This window comes from Setaria viridis, chromosome 2, assembly GCF_005286985.2.
Source record: "Setaria viridis chromosome 2, Setaria_viridis_v4.0, whole genome shotgun sequence".
NCBI classification, from domain to species: domain Eukaryota; kingdom Viridiplantae; phylum Streptophyta; class Magnoliopsida; order Poales; family Poaceae; genus Setaria; species Setaria viridis.
In genome coordinates, this window is record NC_048264.2 from 27880766 (window position 1) to 27905065 (window position 24300).

At 45.7% G+C, this 24300-nt stretch overlaps 2 protein-coding genes and 3 long non-coding RNA genes across 7 annotated transcripts; 4 read left to right on the top strand and 1 right to left on the bottom strand.

The window, feature by feature from the left end:
* Positions 1-81: 81 nt before the first annotated feature.
* Positions 82-2614, top strand: LOC117845753 (uncharacterized). The gene is made up of 3 exons (XR_011897497.1): positions 82-808; positions 1082-1160; positions 1273-2614. It is a non-coding gene; the product is annotated as an uncharacterized lncRNA (long non-coding RNA).
* Positions 2615-12454: 9840 nt separating this feature from the next.
* LOC117843926 (uncharacterized) lies at positions 12455-18307 on the bottom strand. 3 transcript variants are annotated; one of them, XR_011897642.1, is made up of 4 exons: positions 16852-18302; positions 16436-16590; positions 13055-13312; positions 12455-12908 (listed from the first exon to the last, which is right to left on the bottom strand). It is a non-coding gene; the product is annotated as an uncharacterized lncRNA (long non-coding RNA). The 3 variants fall into 3 exon arrangements; XR_004637861.2 differs by having other exon boundaries at positions 12455-12944; XR_011897643.1 differs by lacking the exon at positions 12455-12908 and adding an exon at positions 15549-15704 and having other exon boundaries at positions 13097-13312; positions 16852-18307.
* LOC117843927 (uncharacterized) lies at positions 12855-16175 on the top strand. Its single transcript, XR_004637862.2, has 2 exons — positions 12855-12990; positions 15882-16175. It is a non-coding gene; the product is annotated as an uncharacterized lncRNA (long non-coding RNA).
* Positions 18308-18409: 102 nt separating the features above from the next.
* Positions 18410-19978, top strand: LOC117844224 (uncharacterized). The gene has a single exon (XM_034724978.2). It carries the CDS (start codon positions 18448-18450, stop codon positions 19699-19701), a length of 1254 nt encoding a protein of 417 aa, XP_034580869.2. The 5' UTR covers positions 18410-18447; the 3' UTR covers positions 19702-19978.
* Positions 19979-23821: 3843 nt separating this feature from the next.
* Positions 23822-24236, top strand: LOC117844225 (cyclic phosphodiesterase-like). Its single transcript, XM_072291853.1, has 2 exons — positions 23822-24149; positions 24193-24236. Exons 1-2 carry the CDS (start codon positions 23822-23824, stop codon positions 24234-24236), a joined length of 372 nt encoding a protein of 123 aa, XP_072147954.1.
* Positions 24237-24300: the final 64 nt, after the last annotated feature.

The window sequence follows — 24300 nt, forward strand, 5'->3', positions numbered from 1 at the left end:
TTGACAAACCCGAAAGCTACCTTTATAACTACCCTGTTACGGCGTAGCGTTTGATAGCCCCTAAGTAGGTCGATCCACATCTAGAATACATGCGACAATCTCAGGTCTAAGGACAAAGCGTATATGTTGTTTAAAGAGAGAACTACTTCTCGTGTTGGGTCAGTCCTAACACATGTCTCCACATGTGTCCACATTATTAGTTCAACATCTCCATGTCCATGACTTGTGAAACATAGTCATCAACTAATACATGTGCTAGTCTAATATTCATGTGTGTCCTCACATGAACTCCGACTAGGGACAACTTTAGAATAACCATACAAGTAAAGAGTTTCACATACAATTCACATAATTGCAAATCAATTCAAGTAGCCTTCAATGGATATTCAATGAACACAACATACAAAAATCATGGATACAAATGGAATATCATCATCTCTATGATTGCCTCTAGGGCATACCTCCAACACATGCACGTTCCTCTAGGGGAGTTTTAAGAATATGAAGACCATACACAATTCTGGTGTGAATGTAAGTCGATGCAAACATGCTTGCATTGTCTCAAGAATTGAAATATTTTCTTCTATCTCTCTTGATTTTGACTTAATGTGCCTTTGTGGATATGGTTGTTGTGCCAATGCAGTTCCCTCTACTCTGTAAGGATTTTATCATTGACATCTGGCAAATCTATTATGCGCGTTCGAAAGGTGCCGATGCGATTCTCCTGATTGCTGCCGTGCTGCCGGACCTTGACATCAAGTACATGCTTCGTGTTTGCAGGAGTCTTGGCATGACAGCTCTTGTTGAGGTTAGTAGACACAAGCTTGTGTGTGTGTGTGTACTTATATTTCATCTACTGGTTCTTTCCTGTCATAGTAAAGTCTACCATGCTACTGTTGCAAAACAGTCTAGCTTGATTATTGAATTTTCGAACACACGCATTTTTATTATTGAAATGTTAGCTTACATACATAAGTGTAATTCACCATCTCGTACAAGTTGTAATTTACCACTCCTTTGGCCGTACTAAAGGAGTTAACCTTTTCTTTTGAGGAATTACTAAACATAAATTGTATTTTAGGTTCATGATGTGAGGGAGTTGGATCACGTACTGAAGATAGATGGTGTTCAACCTATTGGCATCAACAATTGCAGTCTAGGTACGTCTCCGTCAGTTCTTGCATAACAAAAGTTACATCGAGCTAAAATTTCTTTGTGGGGTGCAGCTATCCTCTGTCCATCCGGTAAGCTGAAATTTTATTTATGTTGCAGGGACATTTGAAGTCGACACTACGAACACAAACATGTTGTTAGAGAAACGTGGTGACATCATTAGGAAGAAGAAAATAATGGTAGGTTGGTCTGGCTTTTCATATAAAAAAACTTTGTAATCCCAGCTTGACATAATAGTTGTTTCAATGGATAATTTTTTTCCAATTATTGTTGTGATGCAGTCATTGTTGATACAAAATCTAGAAAGTTATCCACTAATGACAACTGAAAGGTACATAAAAAATCCATGATCCTAATCACAACAGAATTTTTTTTATCTCAATACATTATTTTACCATACCATTTAATTTGTTCGTGATGCCAACATTGTACTAGATATGAGAACAAGAATAAAGTGAGACAACTGCATTTTATCCACTTCTTGTGAATTGACTTGCAGTATTGTTGATTTGGCCATTCAAAAGAAAATCAGTTCACTGGATAGTTTCTTCCTACTAGCACTTAGCATGTGTTGTCTAATTCTAAAACAGAAATTTCTCAAAATGAGCGCCGTCCACCCGTGCCCCGCTGGCCTCGCCGTCCGGCTGCCAGCGACCCCTCGCCATCCACTGGCCGCTCACGCCGCCACGGCATCCATGTGCGTCGCTGGCCGCAGACCAAGTAATACAGCCAAGAAAAAAATAGAGGACAAAAGAATACCATTAACCACCAACAACGAAATTTCACATCAGCATCTTGATGTCAATCGTTTACAGCTACATCACCACCACACAACTCTTCCTAGCTTGGCGGCGAAGGCCAAATGCAGCAGATGACCACGAATCTATCCGGTAACGAAATTGCACAGCAAACAATCGACAACGTAGCAGCGGGAGAGCAGGTTAGCGGTGGTGGGGATGCAACGCTGGTGGTCGGTGAGGAAGCAGCAACAGAGCGAGGAGACAATGGGGGTGTAGTGCAGGGCCCGATGAAAAAGCGTGCGTCACCATAAAAAAACCAACGTTATCGCAATTGACATCGGTGCGAGCTGATTGTATGCTATGCTACTTGCACTTAATTAGAAATGGATCCACATCTACTAACGCATGTACGCTATGTTGAGACGATAACGATGTTTGTTAAGCCGAACTATATGTGAAATGTGGTCGCTTTGTATGGTACAACACTGTTACGTATCTATTGTTTCTCTCTAGCAACTCTCTTCCTTAAATAACAAAGGTGAATGAAATAATTAATTCAAAATTATTTTGATTTTCTAGCAAATGTGTTGACATCCAATCTGATAAGTGCAATAAAAATTTAGTGCTAGAAATAAAAAAATTCATGATATTAAAAAATACAATTGATCTTTATCGTAGCAACGGATGGGTATTTTGCTAGTAAACTAAAAAGGCTAAAATGACTTAAATTTGAAACGGAGGAAGTATAAAATAGCGTGATGCTTTGTACTCTTGGACGGCTGACGTTGGATTGGGATACGAACTCTGCCTACCACCCTATATGACCCTAATAAGGTAGTAACCATGGGTATATTTTTGCCCCTGTTTTGCATATAAGATTCAAATCCTGTCTCGTACAGTCACAGCCTACCTCCATGGACGCCTCTGAAACCCAAGACTTGCCTCTGCTAGACCCTAGCTTAGCTCCAGTTCTACTGTTTGGATCCGGCTATGGCGGAGCATACAACCAACGATGACGACGACAGCACCGACAGATTCCTATGCAGCATACCCAAGCGGTAGCTTCTTCCGATTCCGGCTCTGGCTACCTCAACAGCAGCAACCTCCACTGGATCATGCCACAAGGCTGGGTGCTCACCGTGGATCCCACCACGCGCAACGCCTCCCTGCGTGACCCCTTCACCTCCCGCACGGTGCGTCCTCTGCCCCGGGACAGGAGAGCCTTCTCCTCGCGAGCAACAAGCACTAGTCCAGATTTGATTTGTGCTGCCACAACTAAATTAGCGTGCTGGCGAGCGTGATTGGCACCCACCAGCATAAAGTTTTCTTGACCGGCGGGGGAGCACACACCATCTGTGCTGGCTGTGGGCTTATGTCGCCCACCAGCATAGAGGCTACTGTGCTGGCGGGCAACCTGAGTCCCCACCAGCACAGATGCACCCCATCTGTGCTAGCGGTTGGCTTATGTCGTCCGCCAGCACAGAGCTCACACATTTATGATCGTGTGCATCTTCTTCCCCAGGCAACCTTCCATTTGGAGCTTGCCCGAGAGGAGCTTGGGAAAAGCTCCAAAAACACCAAATCTAAGGGGGAAGGTTTTGTTCTTGATTTCTTTGGAGGAGGTGACTATATAAGGTGAGTTTGTGCCATTCCAACCTTCTTTTTTCAACTTTTATCCATCATTTCTAGCTTCATTAGCTTGTCATCAAGATCTAGAACTAGGAGGGAGAGAAGGAAAGAGAGAGAAAATAAATAGAAATGGATTATTTTTGTAAATAAAATTCTATGATCATATTATAACCGTTATAATGCTATGTTTGGCATTTTAATGTGAATTGAATTTGATTATATTTTTCCTACTTATTAATTATTACATCCATATTTTTAATTAATGAAGTTGATTATCTTAATATATAATTGAGTTTGATTTTTTTCCCTTCTTCTTATTAATTATTACATCCATGGTTCAATTGATTCTCATTTAGGATAATATAGAATTGGTTTTTATTATATTTTTCCTACTTCTTAATTATTACATCCATAGTTTTAATTAGTGAAGTTGATTGAATTAATATATAATTGAGTTTGATTTTTTTCCTTCTTATTATTAATTATTACATCCAAGGTTTAACTGCTCGGGAAAAGCTCCCAAAACACCAAATCTAAGGAGGAAGGTTTTGCTCCTGATTTCTTTAGAGGAGGTAGCTATATAAGGTGAGTTTGTGCCATTCCAACCTTCTTTTTCAACTTCTATCCATCATTTCTAATTTCATTAGCTTGTCATCTAGATCTAGAACTAGTAGAGAGAGGAGGGAAGGGAGAGAAAAAAACTAGAAATGGAATATTTTTATAAATAAACTTCTATGGTCATATTATAACCAATACAATGCTATGTTTGTCATTTTAATGTAATATAGAATTGAGTTTAATTATATTTTTCCTCCTTATTAATTATTACATCCATAATTTTAATTAATGAAGTTGGTTATCTTAATATATATTGAGTTTGATTTTTTCCCTTCTTCTTGTTAATTATTACGTCCAAGGTTTAATTGAGTTTCATTTAGGGTAATATAGAATGGTTTTTTTAAAATTTCTTCCTACTTATTAATTACTACATCCATAATTTAATTTAGTTTATAGAATAGCTCATTAAATTAGTTAATATAACATAGAATTCTTGTCATAGGTTGTTAAAGATGGATCATAGAGCATGGATGTATGGCATACAGAGACATTCGTATACTTTCATGTCAGAGGTATCGAAGTTTGTGGAGGCTGCGAAAAAGCACGCTCGCATTTGCAAAACAAAGCAAATACGTTATCTGTGTTTTGACTGTAGCAACAATATTGTATAGGAGGATACTAATGCATCAAGAGGCATTTGATAAAACAAGATTTTGTGGATGGATGGATCCGTATGCAAGACAAGCGGATCCGGCCTCCCCAAACGTGGATCCGGCCATCCTCGTGCAGCTTGAGCTCCAGCAAGCTGTGACACGCACCGGACACTACGAAGAACAGAGAAAGAAAAGGAAGAAGGGAGGGAAGGAGGACACGTGCGGTGCCGCTTGACGCTGGCGCCAGCGCCGGCGCCAGCGACAGCGGCCGAGCTGTAGATCTGACGGGGGCTCTTTTGGGGTGACGGCGTCGCCTCCCGGGCCGCCCAAGCGAGCGACACGGGAGTCAGAATGGTGAGAGTGGTATGTCTTGACTGTGCTGTTACTAAATTAAATTTCTTGATGTGGCCTACTTCTGGTGTCATTACAACTGCAACTAAAGTTTTCATATTATAATGAAAAAACACGCAAATTATGCATGCATAATTGTTCTTGGCCATATTGCTTGAGTAACCCAGCTTGTAAGGCTTCTTATTAGTAGGTTGATCACGATCACCGCATGTTTCTGCGATGCGAATCATATGCTTCTTTTGTCACTGCAGGAAACCGCGTCAGTTTAAGATCATCGTCGCCTGCTGTATCCGGTAGTCGTCCAGGAGCCGGTTTTCATCAAGAAAGAAACGTACGTTCTCTTAACTCACATTATGTCTTTCATACTAGCTATTATGATCTGTTGCAGTCTGATAGCACTGGATAGTATGGTAGAATGTCTGATTCTATTTGCAATGATAGACTTGTCTAGATCTTGCGTAGACATGTCTAGTTTAATCTGCTGCTTGTTCATCATATTCATGATTTATTTCTGGATTAAGTTAAAACTAAAAGTGCTTATATATCCAACAATCCAAAAACCTTATTGTAGGCACTTTAGTTTTATGGCTGGATTTCTTGATGCACTGAGGCCAGCACCGTTTGCTGGCGTGCACTTCAAGAGGTGGCAGGTGAAAGCCACGCTATGGCTTACTGCCATGAAGGTGTTCTGGGTGTCCAATGGCAAACCGGAAGGGGTTCTCGCTCCTGAAAAGGAGAAAGAATATTCGGAAGCCAACACAATCTTCTTGGGCGCTGTGATTGGTGCACTTGCAGAACATCTGCAGGATGTGTACCTTCATCACACGGTCGCAAAGGAGTTGTGGGATGATCTGACTGCCAACTACGGTGGCTCAGATACTGGCACTGAACTGTACATCATTGAGCAGTATCATGACTACAAGATGGTTGACGGAAAATCTGTAGTCGCTCAGGCTCATGAATTACAGTGCATGGTGAAGGAACTCGATCTGCTAAAGATTGTCGTGTCCGACAAGTTTGTGGCTGGGGGCATTATTGCCAAGTTACCTCCATCCTGGAGGGATTTCGCCACTTCTCTCAAACACAAGAGGACAGAAATTTCTGTTTCAGACTTGATTGCGTCTCTTGATGTTGAGGAGAAAGCTCGGGCTAAAGATGGACGATCTAAAGCTGTTGAGGGTCAGACCAGTGCCAATATGGTGCACCAATCACATCACAATGGCAATGGTGGTAAGGGCAAGGGCAAGAACAATAAGCCTAAGCAGTCCACTACCTTCAAGAAGAAGAAGAACAAGGAGAACGAGGGATGCTTCGTGTGCGGTTCTACTGACCATTGGGCAAAGAAGTGCCCAAATTGCAAAGGAAGAAAACCTCCACAGCAGAAGTCTGTAAGCATGGTGACCAGCGCTGGAGATGGAAATAGTGGGTATGGTAATTTACCTTCTGTTTTTTCAGTGTTTCATTCTACCGATACTTGGTGGCTTGATATTGGTGCTAATGTTCATGTGTGTGCTGATGCCTCCTTGTTTTCATCTTACCAGGTCGCTCGGGATTCCTCCGTCCTAATGGGGAATGGGTCACATGCTTCTGTTCATGGTGTTGGTACGGTAGATCTGAAGTTTACTTCGGGAAAAATCGTGCAACTGAAGAACGTGCAGCATGTCCCTTCTATCAGGAAGAATCTAGTTAGTGGCTCCCTTTTGTGTAGGGATGGCTTTAAGGTAGTGCTTGAGTCTAATAAAATTGTCGTGTCCAAGAGTGGACAATTTATTGGTAAAGGCTATGAGTGCGGAGGCTTGTTCCGCTTTTCCCTTACAGATTATTGCAATAAGTCAGTGAACTATATTTGTGATGGTATTAATGAGAGTGATGCTAGTGTTTGGCATTCACGTTTATGTCATCTGAATTTTGGTTCTATGTCTCGACTTTTCAGCCTGTGTTTAATTCCGAATTTTTCCATTGTCAAAGGTTCTAAGTGCCATAGTTGTGTGCAATCTAAACAACCTCGAAAACCTCACAAGGTAGCCGAGGAGAGACACTTGGCACCACTTGAACTCATTCATTCTGATATATGCGAGATGAATGGTGTGTTGACCAAAGGTGGAAAAAGATATTTCATGACTTTGATAGATGATGCGTCTAGATATTGCTATGTATATTTATTGAAAACGAAAGATGAGGCTCTTAACTACTTTAAAATCTATAAGGCTGAAGTTGAGAATCAGCTTGAGAAAAAGATCAAGAGAATTAGGTCTGATCGTGGTGGTGAGTATTTCTCTAATGATTTCGACTTGTTCTGTGAAGAACATGGTATTGTACATGAGAGGACGCCTCCCTATTCGCCCCAATCAAACGGGGTTGCCGAAAGAAAGAATCGCACTTTGACTGACTTGGTGAACGCCATGTTAGACACCAGTGGATTATCTAAGGCATGGTGGGGGGAGGCTGTATTGACTTCATGTCATGTCCTGAATAAAGTACCCATGAAGAATAAGGAGAAAACTCCCTATGAAGAATGGATTGGAAGAAAACCATCACTTTCATACTTACGCACTTGGGGTTGCTTGGCCAAAGTTAGTGTGCCAATCAACAAGAAACGTAAGTTGGGACCTAAAACTGTGGATTGTGTCTTTTTGGGATATGCTCATCATAGCATAGCCTATAGATTTTTAGTGGTTAAATCAGAGGTGCCTGATGTTCATGTTAATACCTTGATGGAGTCTCGTGATGTTACTTTCTTTGAGAATATATTTCCTATGAAACAATTGCATAGTATGTCTAGACTATCTTCTGATATGATTGCTGAGACAACTCCTGAACCTATTGTGCTTCCTGATCATGCTGAACGAACACTTGAGCCAGTTCATGAGGAGGTTAACAGTGAAGCTCCTAAGAGGAGCAAGAGACAAAGAACTGCAAAGTCCTTTGGTGATGATTTCACTGTCTATCTCGTAGATGATACTCCTAAGACCATTTCAGAGGCATTTGCATCTCCAGATGCAGATGATTGGAAAGAAGCAAAGAAGCTATCCATAGTGAGATGGACTCTATTCTTTCTAATGGAACTTGGGAGGTTGTTGATCGACCGTATGGTTGTAAACCTGTGGGTTGCAAGTGGGTGTTCAAGAAGAAGCTTAGGCCTGATGGTACTATTGATAAGTACAAGGCTCGACTTGTGGCTAAGGGTTATACCCAGAAAGAAGGCGAAGATTTCTTCGACACTTACTCACCTGTTGCGAGATTGACCAGTATTCGAGTATTACTTTCCCTTGCTGCCTCACATGGTCTTCTCGTCCATCAGATGGATGTTAAGACAGCTTTCCTTAATGGAGAGTTGGATGAGGAAATTTATATGAATCAGCCTGATGGATTTGTAATAAAGGGTCAAGAGAACAAGGTGTGTAAGTTGCTGAAATCTTTGTATGGCCTGAAACAAGCACCTAAGCAGTGGCATGAGAAATTTGATACTACACTCATATCAGCAGGCTTTTCTGTCAATGAGGCTGATAGATGTGTGTACTACCGCCATGGTGGGGGTGAGGGAGTTATATTGTGCTTGTATGTCGATGACATACTGATCTTTGGTACAAATCTTGACGTGATCAAAGAGGTCAAGTTATTTCTGTGCCAAAATTTCGACATGAAAGATCTAGGAGAGGCTGATGTAATTCTGAATATCAAGTTGATCAAAGGAGAGAATGGGATTACTCTCACGCAATCTCATTATGTGGAAAAGGTCTTGAGCCGGTTTGGCTTTAAGGACAGTAAGCCTTCTCCCACACCTTATGATCCGAGCTTGATACTTCGGAAAAACAAGAGAATTGGTAGAGACCAATTAAGATATTCTCAGATTATTGGATCACTTATGTATTTAGCCAGTGCTACTAGGCCTGACATCTCATATGCTGTTTGCAAACTGAGCCGGTTTACCTCTAATCCGAGAGATGATCATTGGCGTGCGCTTGAGCGAGTCATGCGCTATTTAGTTGGTACTATGGATTACGGAATTCACTACTCCGGGTATCCTGCGGTGCTGGAAGGCTATAGTGATTCAAATTGGATATCTGATGCTGATGAACTGTATGCCACAAGTGGATACGTCTTCACTCTTGGTGGTGGTGCTGTTTCATGGAGGTCATCCAAACAGACTATCTTAACGAGGTCTACCATGGAAGCAGAACTTGCAGCATTAGATACAGCCACAGTTGAGGCTGATTGGCTACGTGAACTCTTGATGGACTTGCCTATTGTCGAGAAACCTATGCCGGCAATACTTATGAATTGTGACAATCAAACGGTGATTGTCAAAGTGAACAATTCTAAGGACAATATGAAGTTATCAAGACACGTTAAGAGACGTCTGAAATCTGTCAGGAAAATGAGAAACTCCGGAGTAATATCAGTGGATTACATCTCAACTGATAAGAACTTGGCAGATCAGTTCACTAAGGGGCTGTCACGTAATGTGATAGACAATGCATCAAAGGAGATGGGTATGAGACCCATATGAGCTACACCATGGTGGTAACCCAACCTATGTGATCGGAGATCCCGTGAAGTAGGATCTGGGAAGAACAAGCCATGGGATAGCATGAGAGTATCCTACTAACCCACTCGAGAAATGATGCAACACTCTCAAACCACTGCATGGCAGGCTGGCTACTGCCTTAATATATTTTGTTGGCTTTAATTAGCAAAGATGTTGCCCTGCAGAACATCTTGGAAAAATATACCTATATGAGCCCGACTGTTGTAAGGTCGCAGTCTGTGAGACTTGGGTGATCTCTATTAAGCTCATGAAGAGACCAGGGGGGTACGACCTATATGCCCCACCCGCGGGGTAGGCTACAGGCAGCCAGGTACTAGTCCCGACTTTGAGTGAAACTTGTCCGCACAAAACTTGCAATTCAAGGCTTTGTCCATTGTTCAAGTTGTGGATGAATGTAGCTTGAAGCTCTAGGTGAGAGTTCAACTTAACAGTCCTCGCCGAAACACTAGTATATAAACAACAGTGAGAAACAGGCAAAATCTCTGATGGGCATTTGAGATCTGGTGGGGGATTGTTGAAATAATGGGCCTAGCCCATTAGTAATTTCAGAATTTCAATTAAATCTCAAAGGCCCATGTGGGCAAGAGGTGGAGTGCAAATCTTTAGTCCCACATTGCTAGTGGAGGGGAGGGATGACCAACTTAAATATGGAAGTTGTCTCCACTCCTCCAAGCTATGTGTGTGGGAGGGAAGAAAAGCTCCACACGCGCGCGCTCGCTCGCCTCGCCACGCCTCGCCGGGCCGGGCCGGGCGGGGCGAAGGGCGCGGGCGCGCGGCACCTGCGTGAATGGTCCGCCGAAATCCGGTCCCTCGCCTTGCGGGGGCGCGGCTTCCTTTTGCCGTTTTATTTTTTGGTTACTTGGTCATTAAGTCAGCGAGATATATGGAATCCTAACCGGTTTAGATCACGATCGCGACGTGATAATCGTGGGCTCTCCTATATATGCGACCTATCGGCCTCTACCAGAAACAGATCTATTCCAGCTAGGGTTTTTGCCTCCTCTCGCTGCTGCGCCGCCACCGTAGTCTCCTCCATCCCGATTGTCGGCGTGCACCGGCGATTGGGAGAGCAGGTCTCCGGAACCGTCGTCTTCAGCGATCCTGCACCGGGAGAGGGCGAATAAGGTTTTTGGGAAGCGCTCTGCGCGACTGCTCGATCGCTTCCTCCGCTTCGTCAAGTTCTTCGTCGACTCCTTCACCACGGCTCGTCTACCTCTTCGTCGCTCGGGCCTCACTCGTCGTCGCGAACAACGTCAGGCTGCTGATCGTCGTCGCCTGCTGTATCCGGTAGTCGTCCAGGAGCCGGTTTTCATCAAGAAAGAAACGTACGTTCTCTTAACTCACATTATGTCTTCCATACTAGCTATTATGATCTGTTGCAGTCTGATAGCACTGGATAGTATGGTAGAATGTCTGATTCTATTTGCAATGATAGACTTGTCTAGATCTTGCGTAGACATGTCTAGTTTAATCTGCTGCTTGTTCATCATATTCATGATTTATTTCTGGATTAAGTTAAAACTAAAAGTGCTTATATATCCAACATGTTCATGGTGGTGTTCTGGGGCACGGCCTTTACTGTAAACTTCGAGATCTTGTGTGTTCAAGTGCAAAAGCTGGAATGGTCTAGGAGCGCCTGGGTGAAGGTGGCAGGACTCGGTAGCAACAGGGTGTTCTTCGTCGGTGAAGACCAGTTTGGGGCGTCGCTGCCGGCAGACGAGTTTGGTTTCAAGGCGAATTGCATTTATTTCTGCAACTACTGTGACAAAGGTTTGTATGTCTATGACATGGAGCAAGGAACCACTGCCATGCATAACCCTGGCCCAGAAATTCCGGATTCGCAAGACCATATTTTTTTGATGCCTGCAACTTGATGTACCGTTAATTAGAGGAAGGATTGGATCGCGGCTACCTGAGTTTTGTGCAGCACAAGATTACACTACATGAATTAACTGTGATAAAGAAAATGGATTATAAGCTTAATTATTTCGGATTTGCTAGAAGAATCAGTTGTTACAAAGTGTATGCAAAACAGGATTGTAGTTCAAACCTTGGGTTGTCTACAACTCCTTATTGCACTATTTTCTCTCCCACTGGTATTTTCTTTAATTTCTACTTCGGTATCATATAGTATATGATAATGGATTGTGTCTAGCTCATATTCAGTGTCCAGGAGCCAAAATCAACCTTTCCGCAGTCTTTGAGCAAAAATCATAGATATACTAATGGATTGTGTCTAGCTCATATTCACATCTCGGGAGTGTCCAGGAGCCAAAATCAACCTTTCCGCAGTCTTTGAGCAAAAATCATAGAGTGTGGGAGTCATGTGGCAAGATCACCCCTACATAGGTGACCTTCACGAATCAGCCGATGTGAATGAGTGAACTTTGAGTTTGTTGAAAGACAAAAATGAATGTAACAAGTTTCAATGCTTTGGGAAAGATTCTACTCGCAAAGGTATACACAGCCCTCGTTACCACTGATTTTTGGTTTCAAGACAAACTTTACATCACTCTTCGATAACATGACTTTGAAATTCTCCTGATATTAGTGCTTTTAGTGGCTCCTAGTTGATAGAACTCTTTCGTTATTACGAACCCTAAATTAGCTATGGCTTCATTTTCGTATATTATAACCCCAATTAATTCCTTTGTTCGTTCTTCCTCTGCTTTATTTATATATTTTTGAAAGATTTTATATGCATGTTTAAGTATGCTAGGCAACACCTGAACCTCCCCCAGCAGCGATCTGCTGCCGTGGCGGCACATTTGACCAAGCATCTACTTTGCACGGCAAGGACCTTGAGATTCCAGAGCACTTCGGTATTAGTAGTAACATCAGGCATCTGTAGCAACTGCTACGGGACCAATATGCCTGCCAAAAACATTTTGTTCTGGTGCGGATAGGGTCGACATGTCAGATTTCACCTAACCTCAACTCAGTGGGCCTCAAAACACATCAAGGGCTGACGAAAAGGACAGAACTGGCCCATACAGCCCAACAACAATCCTAACTCAACTCACGCACCAACCCAGCTCACACCCTGTCCGCTCCCATCGCAGCAGCCGGCCCTCACTGCAGCCGCCGCCCCTCACCGTCACCACCGCAGCCGCCGCCCCTCACCCAACGACAACGACGATGGGCAAGGCCGGGAAGAAGGCCACGAAGAAGGCGGCACCCATCAAGCCTGGGGGCACGGTGTACCAGTGCCAGATTTGCAAGCGGAAGTTCGAGGAAGCCCTGCTGGAGTTCAGCCTGCACTACAACACCTGCCGCGCCAAGAAGAGGGAGCTGGAGGCCCAGCAAGCCCGCTCCCAGCGCGCGCAGCAGATCTGAGGTGAGCGACCCTACTACCGATCCTACTCACAGTAATATATCGAAATTACACATGGGGTTGAAACCTGGCTGGCGACCAGCTCGTTGCCCGCAGGCACGGCGAAATCTTGTGTCAATTCTACTCTTTTTTTTTATTTTGCATTCCATAAAATTTATGGATTTACTACATCATGAGTCTTAAACATCCTTTTGCTTGTGGTTCCAATAAGTAGGCTTCTGAAGTGCATAGCTAACAGTGGTGAATCTGAAACTTGGGATTGATAACAGTTGGGCTAATAGGAATAATAGGAATAGATGGCCTACGCTTCCCATGGCCTGGCCTCCTGAAAATTAAGAGCATGTCAGAATTGGAATAAAAGTTACTCATGAGATGTAGAAATTTGAAAGTACCAAATACCAAATGGGGTAAGCAAGGAAAGAAATTTAGGGGCCCAGTTTCCCAATAATCTTGCCTAGCCTGGCATAGCAAGCGGCGGCAAGGCTTCCAAGCATGCCCTTATGTATGCATCTTATTTTCAGTTCAGTAACTACTCTACATTTCCAATTGATTCCACATCCAGGCTTTTGCATGAGCACCACTAGTCCACTACTTAAGTTGTTGCTGCCATCTTATCATGCTGGGAACCGCTTGCTACTGGCATGTAGCATGTTTTCAAACTGGGAGGGTAAGAGGACAGAAAGTGTGATCTGTGATATGTAGGAAACAGAGGAGGAAACAGGAGTTGCCGCATGCAGGTGGTGATCTGCACAGTGGCGGACGCAAGATTTCAGAATTGGGTGTACCGGAAATTTCGAAGGATGTGCCTCCATAAAAGAGGGGGAAAAGGTCCACATAAGCAATCATAACACATAGTTGACTATACTTGACGTTTAGGTGTTTTTTTGGGGCTACACGATATATATTATACTTTTGGAAAATCATACCCTCAGGTTGACTCGGCGCTAATGCAATACATATTCGTCTTGCAGCAGCTTGATCATTGACATTAACATAGCACTCCTCTACTCATGATCATACGAAAGCCTGTTATACCATCATAAATTGTCCAACATATTCAAGAATTTGCTCATATAGTCATGTTAACCCTCATGAATTATCAACACCACAGGATGTCCCATCAATCAAAGCTTTGTCCTTGCAATTTCAGTTTCTCTTCTTCAATATCAGTATCAGTAGCTATATGAAAAGGAATTTCAGTTTCTTCTATACTTCCCGCAGCCAGCCGCCGGAGCCTTCTGTGACAGCGCTTACTAGCCCCCCGCTGATATTGGCCCTCATTCTAGCACTCGCATTTGCGCCTGGACATTACGCACACTCACCATCTGCTCCTCTACCATGCCCGTGCTGCCTGATGAGGTGGGCGCCGCCGCTCATCAAACGTCTTATTTTTGTTTGATGTTCAAAGCAACGACAACAAGAGAGGCATTGGAACGGTGGCTCAAGTAGTCAAGTGCACATTTGGTGGGCAATGATAGTAGGGCCGGCAGTAGAATATAAGATTGGCTGGGTTATTTTGAATGCTTCAGCTCAAATATACAAGTTCTGGACTAACTATGAGCTAGCACATGGATTATACATACTAGCTGCTAGAGTTTTGCAAAAAATAATGGGTGTACATCTGTACACCCATGTCCCTCTACTACGTCCGCCCCTGGATCTGCAGGAGTTGCCGCATGCAGGTGGTGATCTGCGGGTGTGGAGGCCAGTGGGAAAAGTGTTGTGCAGGAGGAAGTTGCAGCTGGAAAGGGATTAGGGCATAGGCAGCATAGGTTATGTGCACTTAGTAGGCCAAGCTTGGTTGGGCAGTATCCAACAAGTAACCATCAAGAATCATGGTATATCAAAATTAGTCACTATTTCCCAAACTACTAGGTCAAACATCCAAACCATAAATATGTGCCTTCTGCGAGTTGTTGTTTCATAGGTATAAACTTAGGAAGGATTTAAGGTTTTTCCATGTTTCATTCTGTATAAAGCTACGGCGCAGAAAGCACCAGCAGGCCTTAAACCAATTCGTTAGAAAATAATGCATACATAGTTAATTTTGTATGTTTTAGTTTTGAAAGGCCTGGGAGCGTGCGCATGTGAAAACCTTGTGCTAAGGCATGGGCATGGTGCTATGCAAGCAAATGACCAATTTTGATCCAGTTCTAGCAACGGCAGACCATGACCGAAATTTTAGGTGGGGCAGATTTTATCCTGGAGGACTACACCGGCTATCTATCCACGCTCAAGTGATTTGCTACTTCAATTTCTATGGGGTGGGTTGAGGAAGAATGGCTAGAATGGGTTCTGCACCTGGTGGAGGTGTCGTGGTCTGGTGAGACACTTGTCCCCCCACAGGTGCACAGACTGGAGCTGGAGGTAGGCAGGGTGGCGTGGCTACCAGCAGCCTGTGGGCGAACTTGTTGAGAGAGTGTCAGAGATGGCTGCACACAGGGGATGGAGATGGGAACTTGGGTACGTAGGGCCGCGCTAGCATGGGAGCAGCAAAACAGAATCAAGAGAACACATATGGCTATTAGGTGAAAGGTTGGGGTGCAGTAAAGTCGACCAACCTCGGAGAGTACAGCATGCCCCTGGAGTTGGGGATGGAGGAGCACCGGAGAGCAAGCAGGAGTGCAGGACACGAGGGAGGGGTCTTAATGGCAACTTGTAGATAGGTTCACATATAATCTGGGCAGTCCTTTTTAAACATGATGGGGTACTGCTAGCTGAGCAAAATTGGAGACTAGATAATGTTAAAATCACAAACCAGGCTGAAGAAATGCTATATGAGCAATTTTGCCTAAAATAAGTATCTGATTGCATATCTGAAACTCTCTTGAGTACAGCATTTCATTTTTCAACAAGTATGTTGTTGTACCCTAACTTTTCTATTTGTTCTGCAGAGTGCAGGTGCTAATGGAAAGGAGTAACGAGGAAAGTCGGCTCAAACAGAAGTCGCTGATTATGCTACTACGATAACTCTTTTCAAAGATTTAGAATATTTTAAATTTCGGTAACCTTGTATGCTTAATATGTACTCTGGGTATGGAGAGGTAACCTTGTATGCTTAATATGTACTCTGGGTATGGAGAGGTAACCTTGTATGCTTAATATGTACTCTGGGTATGGAGAAGTAAGCTGCGATCTAATTTTCCTACTCCATAATAAGAGGTAAGACACCATTGAAAGCGATTACAGCTATTCTGATTCTGGAATCATGTTACCCTGCATGATAATGTTCTACTGAAAGAACTATCAGCACCACTAGCCCACCCACTACTTTAAGTTGCTGCTGCCATCTTATAAATGGACAAACACAAAGTACTGAGGATAACACTAGACCACAAACATACACCCAGCGGAAACCAGTTCTTCTAGAACACAAACAAACACCCCAAGGAAATCAGGTGCATTCACTGGTAAAGTTTGGTAGGCAAAAGACAATGGAAGTGCATACCTTCAAACACTTGAGCCAAGCATGCGCGAAGGCCACAGGATTATCAATGGTTTGAAATGACAACAGCCACGCTCCCCAACCAACTGGTATCTCAAGCTAGGAAGAGCAGCAGGAAATCTTGGATCATCGATAACATTGCTAAAAATCCACCACTCCTGTAAGCATGGCCATTGCAGAGTTAGTTGAGGTTAAAAACGATATTAAACTTCAATGAGCTGATCAAATCCATTGCAGAAAAACGACAAAAACTACGAGTAACGAGTTGGACTGAGTTGATGCTCTAATCAATTTTAAGGTAAAAACAAAGATCAATAAGATAGCGTTTCAACATAAATCCATGAGGTCTGCAGCTATTAACTACCAAATAGTTAAAACTTGTTTCGTTTGGTCTGAGGAATGAGATTATCCATCACTACCTCCTCACATCCAAATCTCCTTGAGGAATGCAAAACTTTAATGCAGCATCACTTCATTCCTCACATACACATAATTAGTATAAACATTAGTAATGAAGTCATTCCATCACAATTCATAAGATGAACTCATAATGAGCAAGACAATGTAGAATGGGTTCATCTATCAAACCAAACACCCCAAAAAAATTGCATGTAGGAATCTACAAGGATCACATCCTTGTTAGCATACAATATAAATCATACAAATACTTAAAAGCCTCTGTTTATTGTACTTTTTGAGCATCCACCCTATTTACAAACTCCTTGTTAAGTTGTAGTATAACTTCTTTTATTCTCTAGTGTCAATAACATAAGAATGTTTGGCAAAAATGTACTGCATTTTCTCGACACAAAAAAATTTGTAAAGTGCTACCTCTCATCCGCATTATGCAGCAACTTAAGTGAAACTGACATTAAATAGAGGAACAGAAGCAGACTTCTAACCAGAATCCGCCCTCGTCCTCCGTAGAAGGAAGCTGTGCCAAACATTGTTGTAGTGTCACAACATATATTAAAAGGAACAGACAGATTTATATTATTAAAAGTTAAGTAAATAAAGGCATGCAAGTCTTGTCACCAAACTTCTCAGTTGTACAGATGTAGCAGTAGATCTACAGGGAAAAGCCATGACAGATGGGAGCAGCACCGAGAGAGGAACCGATAGACAACGGACGGCCCCTGCATAGCAGACCGTCGGCAGATGAACTAACCTTGACAGATGGGAGCGGCCGAAGTCCTTCACCGCCATGGAAAGCCAGGGCCGGTTCCGGCTCCTCCGGCAAGATGCACGCCTGCCCTATGCAGATCGACGACCCTTGACGGCGGATCCATGGAAAACCAGGGAAAGTGGGGGTGCGCTCCTCCGGATACGCGCTGCGAAGGGATCCCGTCCGTCTGAACGCGCCATGGCGGCTGCGACCACGGTGGGGATTGCGACGTGGCTATGGCGGCGGCGTGCCTAGGGTTCCAGAGGATGCGTAGGCTATCCGCACCGCGGATCGCCAAAAGCCCCTGAACGGCAAATACAGAGGTTGGAGTCCCGCACCGCAAGACTGCAAAATAACCCCTATCCTACCGATTGCTACAGGAGGCCGGCAAAGCTAGAGGCAGACGAGGCGAACGGCATCGAGAGCGGGCGCAGACTTGCGCCATCTTAGAGAAAGGAGGAGGCATGGGAGGAGGACACCACGCCTGGAGGAGGCCGCCGGGCCGCCGCGCCGGGGAGGAGGGGGCTGCGGCTGCCGCGCCGAGGAGGAGGGGGTTGCGGCCGCCGTCGGGGAGGAGGAGGTCCGCTGGGCCGCCGCGCCGGGGAGGAGGGGGCTGCGGCCGCCGGCGCGCCGAAGGTAGCGCCGAAGGTAGCGGTCTAGCTCGGCGTGGGAGAGAGACGGCTTTTCTGACAGCCCGGCGTGTGGCGGCGAAAAGTCGTGACACAATACTTTTTACGCGTCAGGTCTCCTGCTGCGCCACGTCCGTGCGCCCGCCGTACGTCCAAATTCACAATCAGCCCTAGAGTCCCAAACGGAACACAAAAACAACTAGACAAGCACGTGAAGAGACATGGATTGGGAACAACTCACCCGTGCCTGCATCAAACACAAAAATCGATCAGATCAACGCAAGAAAAAGTCGCCGGACACCGCACCCGTTGTTTCCCTAGAGCCGTCGATCACGACGCGCCGGGAGCAAAGGAGGTCGATGGAGGACACCACGTCGACGGCGACGCAGGAACAGAGCTGGTCATCCCTCCCGGCCGACCTACTCAAAACCATCGTCAACCTACTACCATGGTCCAGCCACCCGAGTTTCGCCGCGACATGCAAGCACTGGCGTTCTGCGGTGTCGCCGTTCTACCCGGCGTGGATCACCCCCATCCTCCTCAACGCCACCGATGTCGGCTCCACCAACATCCGCTACTACAGCCCGTATTATCACAAGAATTTTGAGGTCGACAAGACATTGGAAACCCCTAACGCTAAATTCAGTTGTGCAAACGGGCACCGTCTGACGCTGTGCCAGCATGACGGTACTGAATTAATTGTTGTTCACACTAACCTCGTGACAGGCAAGACCTACAGCTTGTGTCCGCTGGAGCGCACAGGCTTTGACGTCGTCGTCTACGATGGCGCGCAACGAATGTTCGGCATCAACATGTTCGAGATATACCGCGCCATCGAGAGCGATGGCGGTGGATGGTACGATTGGCAATTCTCGGAGTACAACCATGATCTTGGGCGGCTTAACGTATCGCCGATGACGAACCCTGTCTTCCACCGCGGCTTGCTCTACCTATTGGATGTTGACAGGAGGTTGGCGGTGTATGACGATAGCCGACTCGACGAAGGATTCAAGATTCTTGACGTGCCCAAAGGCTTTGGTTTCGAGTGCGATGGCTACTACCTGTTTGAGTCTGATGAAGGCGAGCTCATGGCCGTGCTCATGGGCTGCCGCGGGCCCCTTGTGCATGTCGTCAAGCTCAACGAGCAAAATATGGAGTGGGAGGAGGTGAAGAGCTTGGAGGGACGGGCATTGTTCACCGGCACCCTCACGACCACGATGGTGAAGACCGGCGTGAAGTGGATGCAGAACAAGATCTTCGTCCCAAGGCTATATGATTGGCCCGAAACAATCCGCGTAGACCTCGTTGACAGGGAGGGTGAGGTAGCTTTCGTACCGCTATCTGCTGGAGCTGCACAACACGGTGGCGCAGAAGGCAGAAACATATGGGCGTGTGGATTGGGACCAGAAGAAGCACCCGAGTTTTGGGAGACCATAAAGGTTGATTACAGTATCTGGGTCAATTTTAGGAATTGATATACATAGTCCTGCGTTAGACTTAGTATTTGGTACGAGCATATGTTTTATTACTTTATATAGTTGATGAAAAGGAAGAGTTTCTGGCACAAGCATGAAACATATGTTGTTCCTCTTTTCTTTGTATTAGCAAGATGCCCGTGCGTTGCTACGGTCAAATTGTATTTGTATTCATTTTTATTATTTTTTATTCTATACCCTAGTTTTTGTTACACTCAATGAATTATCTACTCTTTTTCTAATAAAAATTTGAATTAACATGTTTCCTTCTATTTGAATACTCATTATGTTTCTATAATTATCCATTTAACCAAGAAGTTGCTATAGGCAAAAAAAAATAGATATGACCGTATTGCACCACGTAAGATAATCTAGCACAGTTCAAACCGGTCAGCGGTCATAGACCTCCTTCCTGGGTAGTTGAAAGACTGAGTTGGAAATCCACCCGGGCTCCTCTTTTTTTAAGGATTTGTACTCGCTTTTTTTTCCTTTCAGCGGGCGAGGATTTTTACTCACTTTTTTCCCGAGGGCGGTTCACAGGTGGGGTCGCGGTTTTCCTCTGGTTCAGGGGTAGTACAGCTAGGGGATGCGGTTATTCTTTCGATTCCGGGTTACAGAGGCTGTTTTTCTCCGGTTTTGCACTCCGTGATCTGGTTCACGTGGTGGGAGTCGATTTTTCTTCGTTTTTTTACCAATTCTATGTGATGGACGAAAATTGGTGGCAAAATGCTTTAACATTAAATAGAGATATAGAAAAGAGGTGAAATATCAATATAGTAAAAAAGAAGCCCTCCTAGTCCTGCCGTGTTTATGAAAAGAAAAATAAAAATCAGTTCGGAGGCCAATACTAACAAAACAATTCTCTCTAGAAAACACTCCTTGGCCTTTGGGGCAAGGCGGGCCATGGGAGCGGCAGCGGCATTGCCGGCATTGTTCTCCTCGGTGAAACTGATAGTGGAGTTGATGATGAGCAGAGTGATGATCCCTACGAAGTCCGGCCAGTCCGGTGGCTTGCCCTGAAAAATCAGCAAAACACATCAAACCCTCTGAACCCACGGCAACAACAAGACACCCACCGTGAGAATCATCACTTACTCCTCCGTTGGCGAGCGCGATGGCCATGATGGCGGCTGCCTCCATGACCCAGGACATCGGGTTCCACATGAAGCTCAGGAACTTGGGGGGTGTTTGGGAACACCGTGCTAAACTTTAGCACCTGTCACATCGGATGTTTGGATACTGATTAGGAGTATTAAATATAGTCTAATTACAAAACTAATTGCACAGATGGAGTCTAATTCGCGAGATGAATCTATTAAGCCTAATTAATCCATGATTTGACAATGTGGTGCTACAATAACCATTTTCTAATGATGGATTAATTAGCCTTAATAGATTCGTCTCGCGAATTAGACTCCATCTGTGCAATTAGTTTTGTAATTTGCTCATGTTTAATCCTTCTAATTAGCATCCGAATATCCGATGTGACCTTGATAAAATTTAGCACCTCGTATCCAAACACCCCTTTGAGCACCTTGCTCTCCTGCACAGGCACACGCACACAAATCCATCATGTAAATTCACATCACACCATTTGCCAGATCGAGTAACAGACCGAGTAACAGGAACAGAAAGGCATGGGGCAAAGGCCGTGGATTCACTCACTCACCTGCTTCTCCTCCAGCTTGCTGGGCCTGAAGATGGATCATAGTTACAATCAAGTGCACGGCAAAGAGGTTTCACAAAGGCGGCAGTAGCACAATCTATCGAACTGAAAATTGAACAATCTTGTAACATAAGCAACCGGTTAGCAAACCAAATGAGCCTTTGCACAAAACACAGTGTGTCCTTCGGAAGCCTTTAGTGTCTAGGCAACACATGATGGCAACACCAAGTACACCCAAGAGAAAACATGGTGGCAATCATATGAAGAAAGAATAGTGTACCTCAAGCTCATCCCGTCAAGACTTTAGAGCAGCAGCATCATTCATCCATACCATTGTGCATGCATAATTTGGAAAGTTGCAGGCAAGATGGCCCGTGCGTCGGCTGCACCAGGGTCTTCTCATTCCCTGCAGCAGCCGCCCTCGCAGGCGAGTTCGACCTCAGCGTCGACAGAACTCAAGAAGTGGACTGATTCTTTCATCTGTTGGAGCTATCAGAACCGCAGTGCCAGCAACAGATGGAGCAAGGGGCTCTTAACACCAACAAGATAATAGGAACAATAAGACAGAGGTAAATGCAATTGGCACCGATAGAACTGTTCGTCTGCATCCAGTTGCATCCAAGCTCACACGCACTGCTACTTTCAGTATTATGCGTTCTGCACTGAGAGCGAACTAACGGTCTGTAACCAGGACCGGAATGGGAGCGGATCAAAGATGATAAATCAAGATAAATTGGGTGGGTGAATTTCGCTGCATCAAAGTTTTTTTAAAAAAATTGGTCGAATTCGCATGGAGCTAGAATTGACCTCTAAACCAAGGCAGGAAACGGAGCGGAAGTGAAACTGATGAGGAAGATAGCAGGCAATACCTTGCGACGGGTGCGTGCTCGGGAAGGACGCGATGGCGATGTCCTCAAAGCAGGAGTTGAGCTTCTCAGACGACGAGTGCTGCGACTCCGCCACCTCCCACAGGTCCTCCACCCGGAGCCCGATCTCCGCCTCGGGGCTCCGCGGGCTCTCCATCTCCATCGATCCCCTACCCCACTCCTAGCTCCAAACGATGGTTGCTCCCTCCCCTGCTTCCTTGTCCCCTCTGGACTTCTTGGATGGATTCGTCCAAGAACTCTCTCTCTCTCTCTTTCTCAATTGCTGCTCCCGTATTCCACCTCCAACTTCTAGAGATACCGCTTCCGCTCCGGCTTCCGGCGGCGCGGGGAGGGCGTGGACACCGCGGCCCCCTCCCTGCCCCAATCGTATTCGTCGACGCCGCCCCCGCCCCTCCTCTCGTGGTCGAAGTCGTAGCTCCGCTTGAATCTGGCGTGTCTCCGGTGCTCGCAGTCGTGCTCCCCCGACGGCGCCTTCCCAGTCGCCGACGAGCTCCGGCTGAGGCTGCGCGCAGGGGCAGCGTGGGCGAGCATCGGGGCACCCCGCTCCGGCCGCCGCCCGCCAGTCCACTGCCGGGCGGCGCCGGGCCCGGAGCCGGACGGCCGAACGGAGTGCGCGGATCTCGATCCCCCGAGAGAGGGGGACGAGGGAGCTAAGCTCTTTTCCCTTTAATCCCTCGCTTTCCTCTTTTTTCCACTCGAGCCCCCCCTATATTCACAATTGGACTGCGTGTTGATTTCACGAAAGGCTGAGGGGTTTTTTGCGAAACGAGCGTGACGGACAAAAATTGCTGTCAGAGATGTTGCTTGCTTTAATAATAGGTATATAGTTGAAACTTCAAAGGATATTTGTACTGGCATCTTGCAAATAGCCTGGTAGTACTGTCCAATCGTTTTGGACCACGCCCCTTGCACTTCGGGTTGCTGCTTTTCAAGGACGTGAGCGCCTCCTTGCACCTCGGCTTGCGCTTCCAGGGCTCTAGGCCGGGTCACTCCGCCGTCCCCGCGCATGGACGTCCAGGGTGCGCCGCTCCTCCTGTCCCAGCAGCTCGATGCCGTTGCAGGGTGATTTCTTTTGTTTTTCGCGCTCATCCAGTCATCATCCCTGCCGCCCAAAACCAACAGTGACGAAAAAAGGAAAGACTTTGCCATGTTCTAGTACGCAACTGGGAAGACATTAGACATGTGACACGCACGCGTTGGAAAAAGCTGCTGGCGACATCTTTGAGAGTGAGTTAAGACTAATTTCTTAGTCAAGCAAAAGTCCCTGCATTTTGTTCATGATATGATACTATAAATATCTCTTCAGTCTTTAGTCTCCAAGTAGGTTTGGATCTATGGGGCTGATTGGTTTTTGGCTAGTCAAAACTTGAGAAAAAACTTGGCAATTTCTTATGATCTGGATATGTTACGCTCCGATCGATTTTGCACGGACACCCTTACATCGTCTCGCGCGTGGAGGGCGCATTGTCACGATTGGTCAGTGGTCACTCCACTGCTCGCCGCCTCCGGCCCCTTCTCCGATTTCGACCCCAGTTCTCAGGCTCCGCCGGCAAGCATCCGTATGGCCATGGAGCCCATCAACCAGTCGCCAGAGGTAGAGGAGGTGTACTCCATGTGGGCGCTCCCGTCGGAGCTCGCCCGGGGCCGCCTCTGTCGTCTCATGGCCGGACTCCGTGCCGCGCACGGTGGGCCAACCTTCAAGCCGCATGTCATAGTGGTCGGTGCCATCCGTCTCCGGTGGTCGGTAGCCGTCGAGGCTCTCCATCATGCCGCGTCCGCAGGCGTCCGCCCATACACTGCCAACGTCGTCAGCGACCGTCAGGGGTTCTACCGCTGTGGCGGCCTCCTGCTCGAGCTCACCCCGGAGGTCAATACGATCTGGAACCATCTGCAAGGTAAATTCGCTCACAACAAATTCTTTCGACATTTTTATTTCAGGTGATGACAGCGAGCGATCACTGCTGCGGTCACTTCGGTTATGAGAGGCCAATTCGTGAGTGCAGTTGCAGCTCAGGGGCCTCACAAAAACCAACTCCACTCCATCAG

What these genes read in the sequence shown, in the direction of transcription:
- LOC117844224 (XM_034724978.2), top strand. Translation starts at nt 18,448, where the DNA reads ATGGATTGGGAACAACTCACCCGTGCCTGCATCAAACACAAAAATCGA.
- LOC117844225 (XM_072291853.1), top strand. Translation starts at nt 23,822, where the DNA reads ATGGAGCCCATCAACCAGTCGCCAGAGGTAGAGGAGGTGTACTCCATG. An exon ending in GATCTGGAACCATCTGCAAG is followed by an intron (nt 24,150 to 24,192) that starts GTAAATTCGCTC and finishes TTTTTATTTCAG; the next exon opens with GTGATGACAGCGAGCGATCA.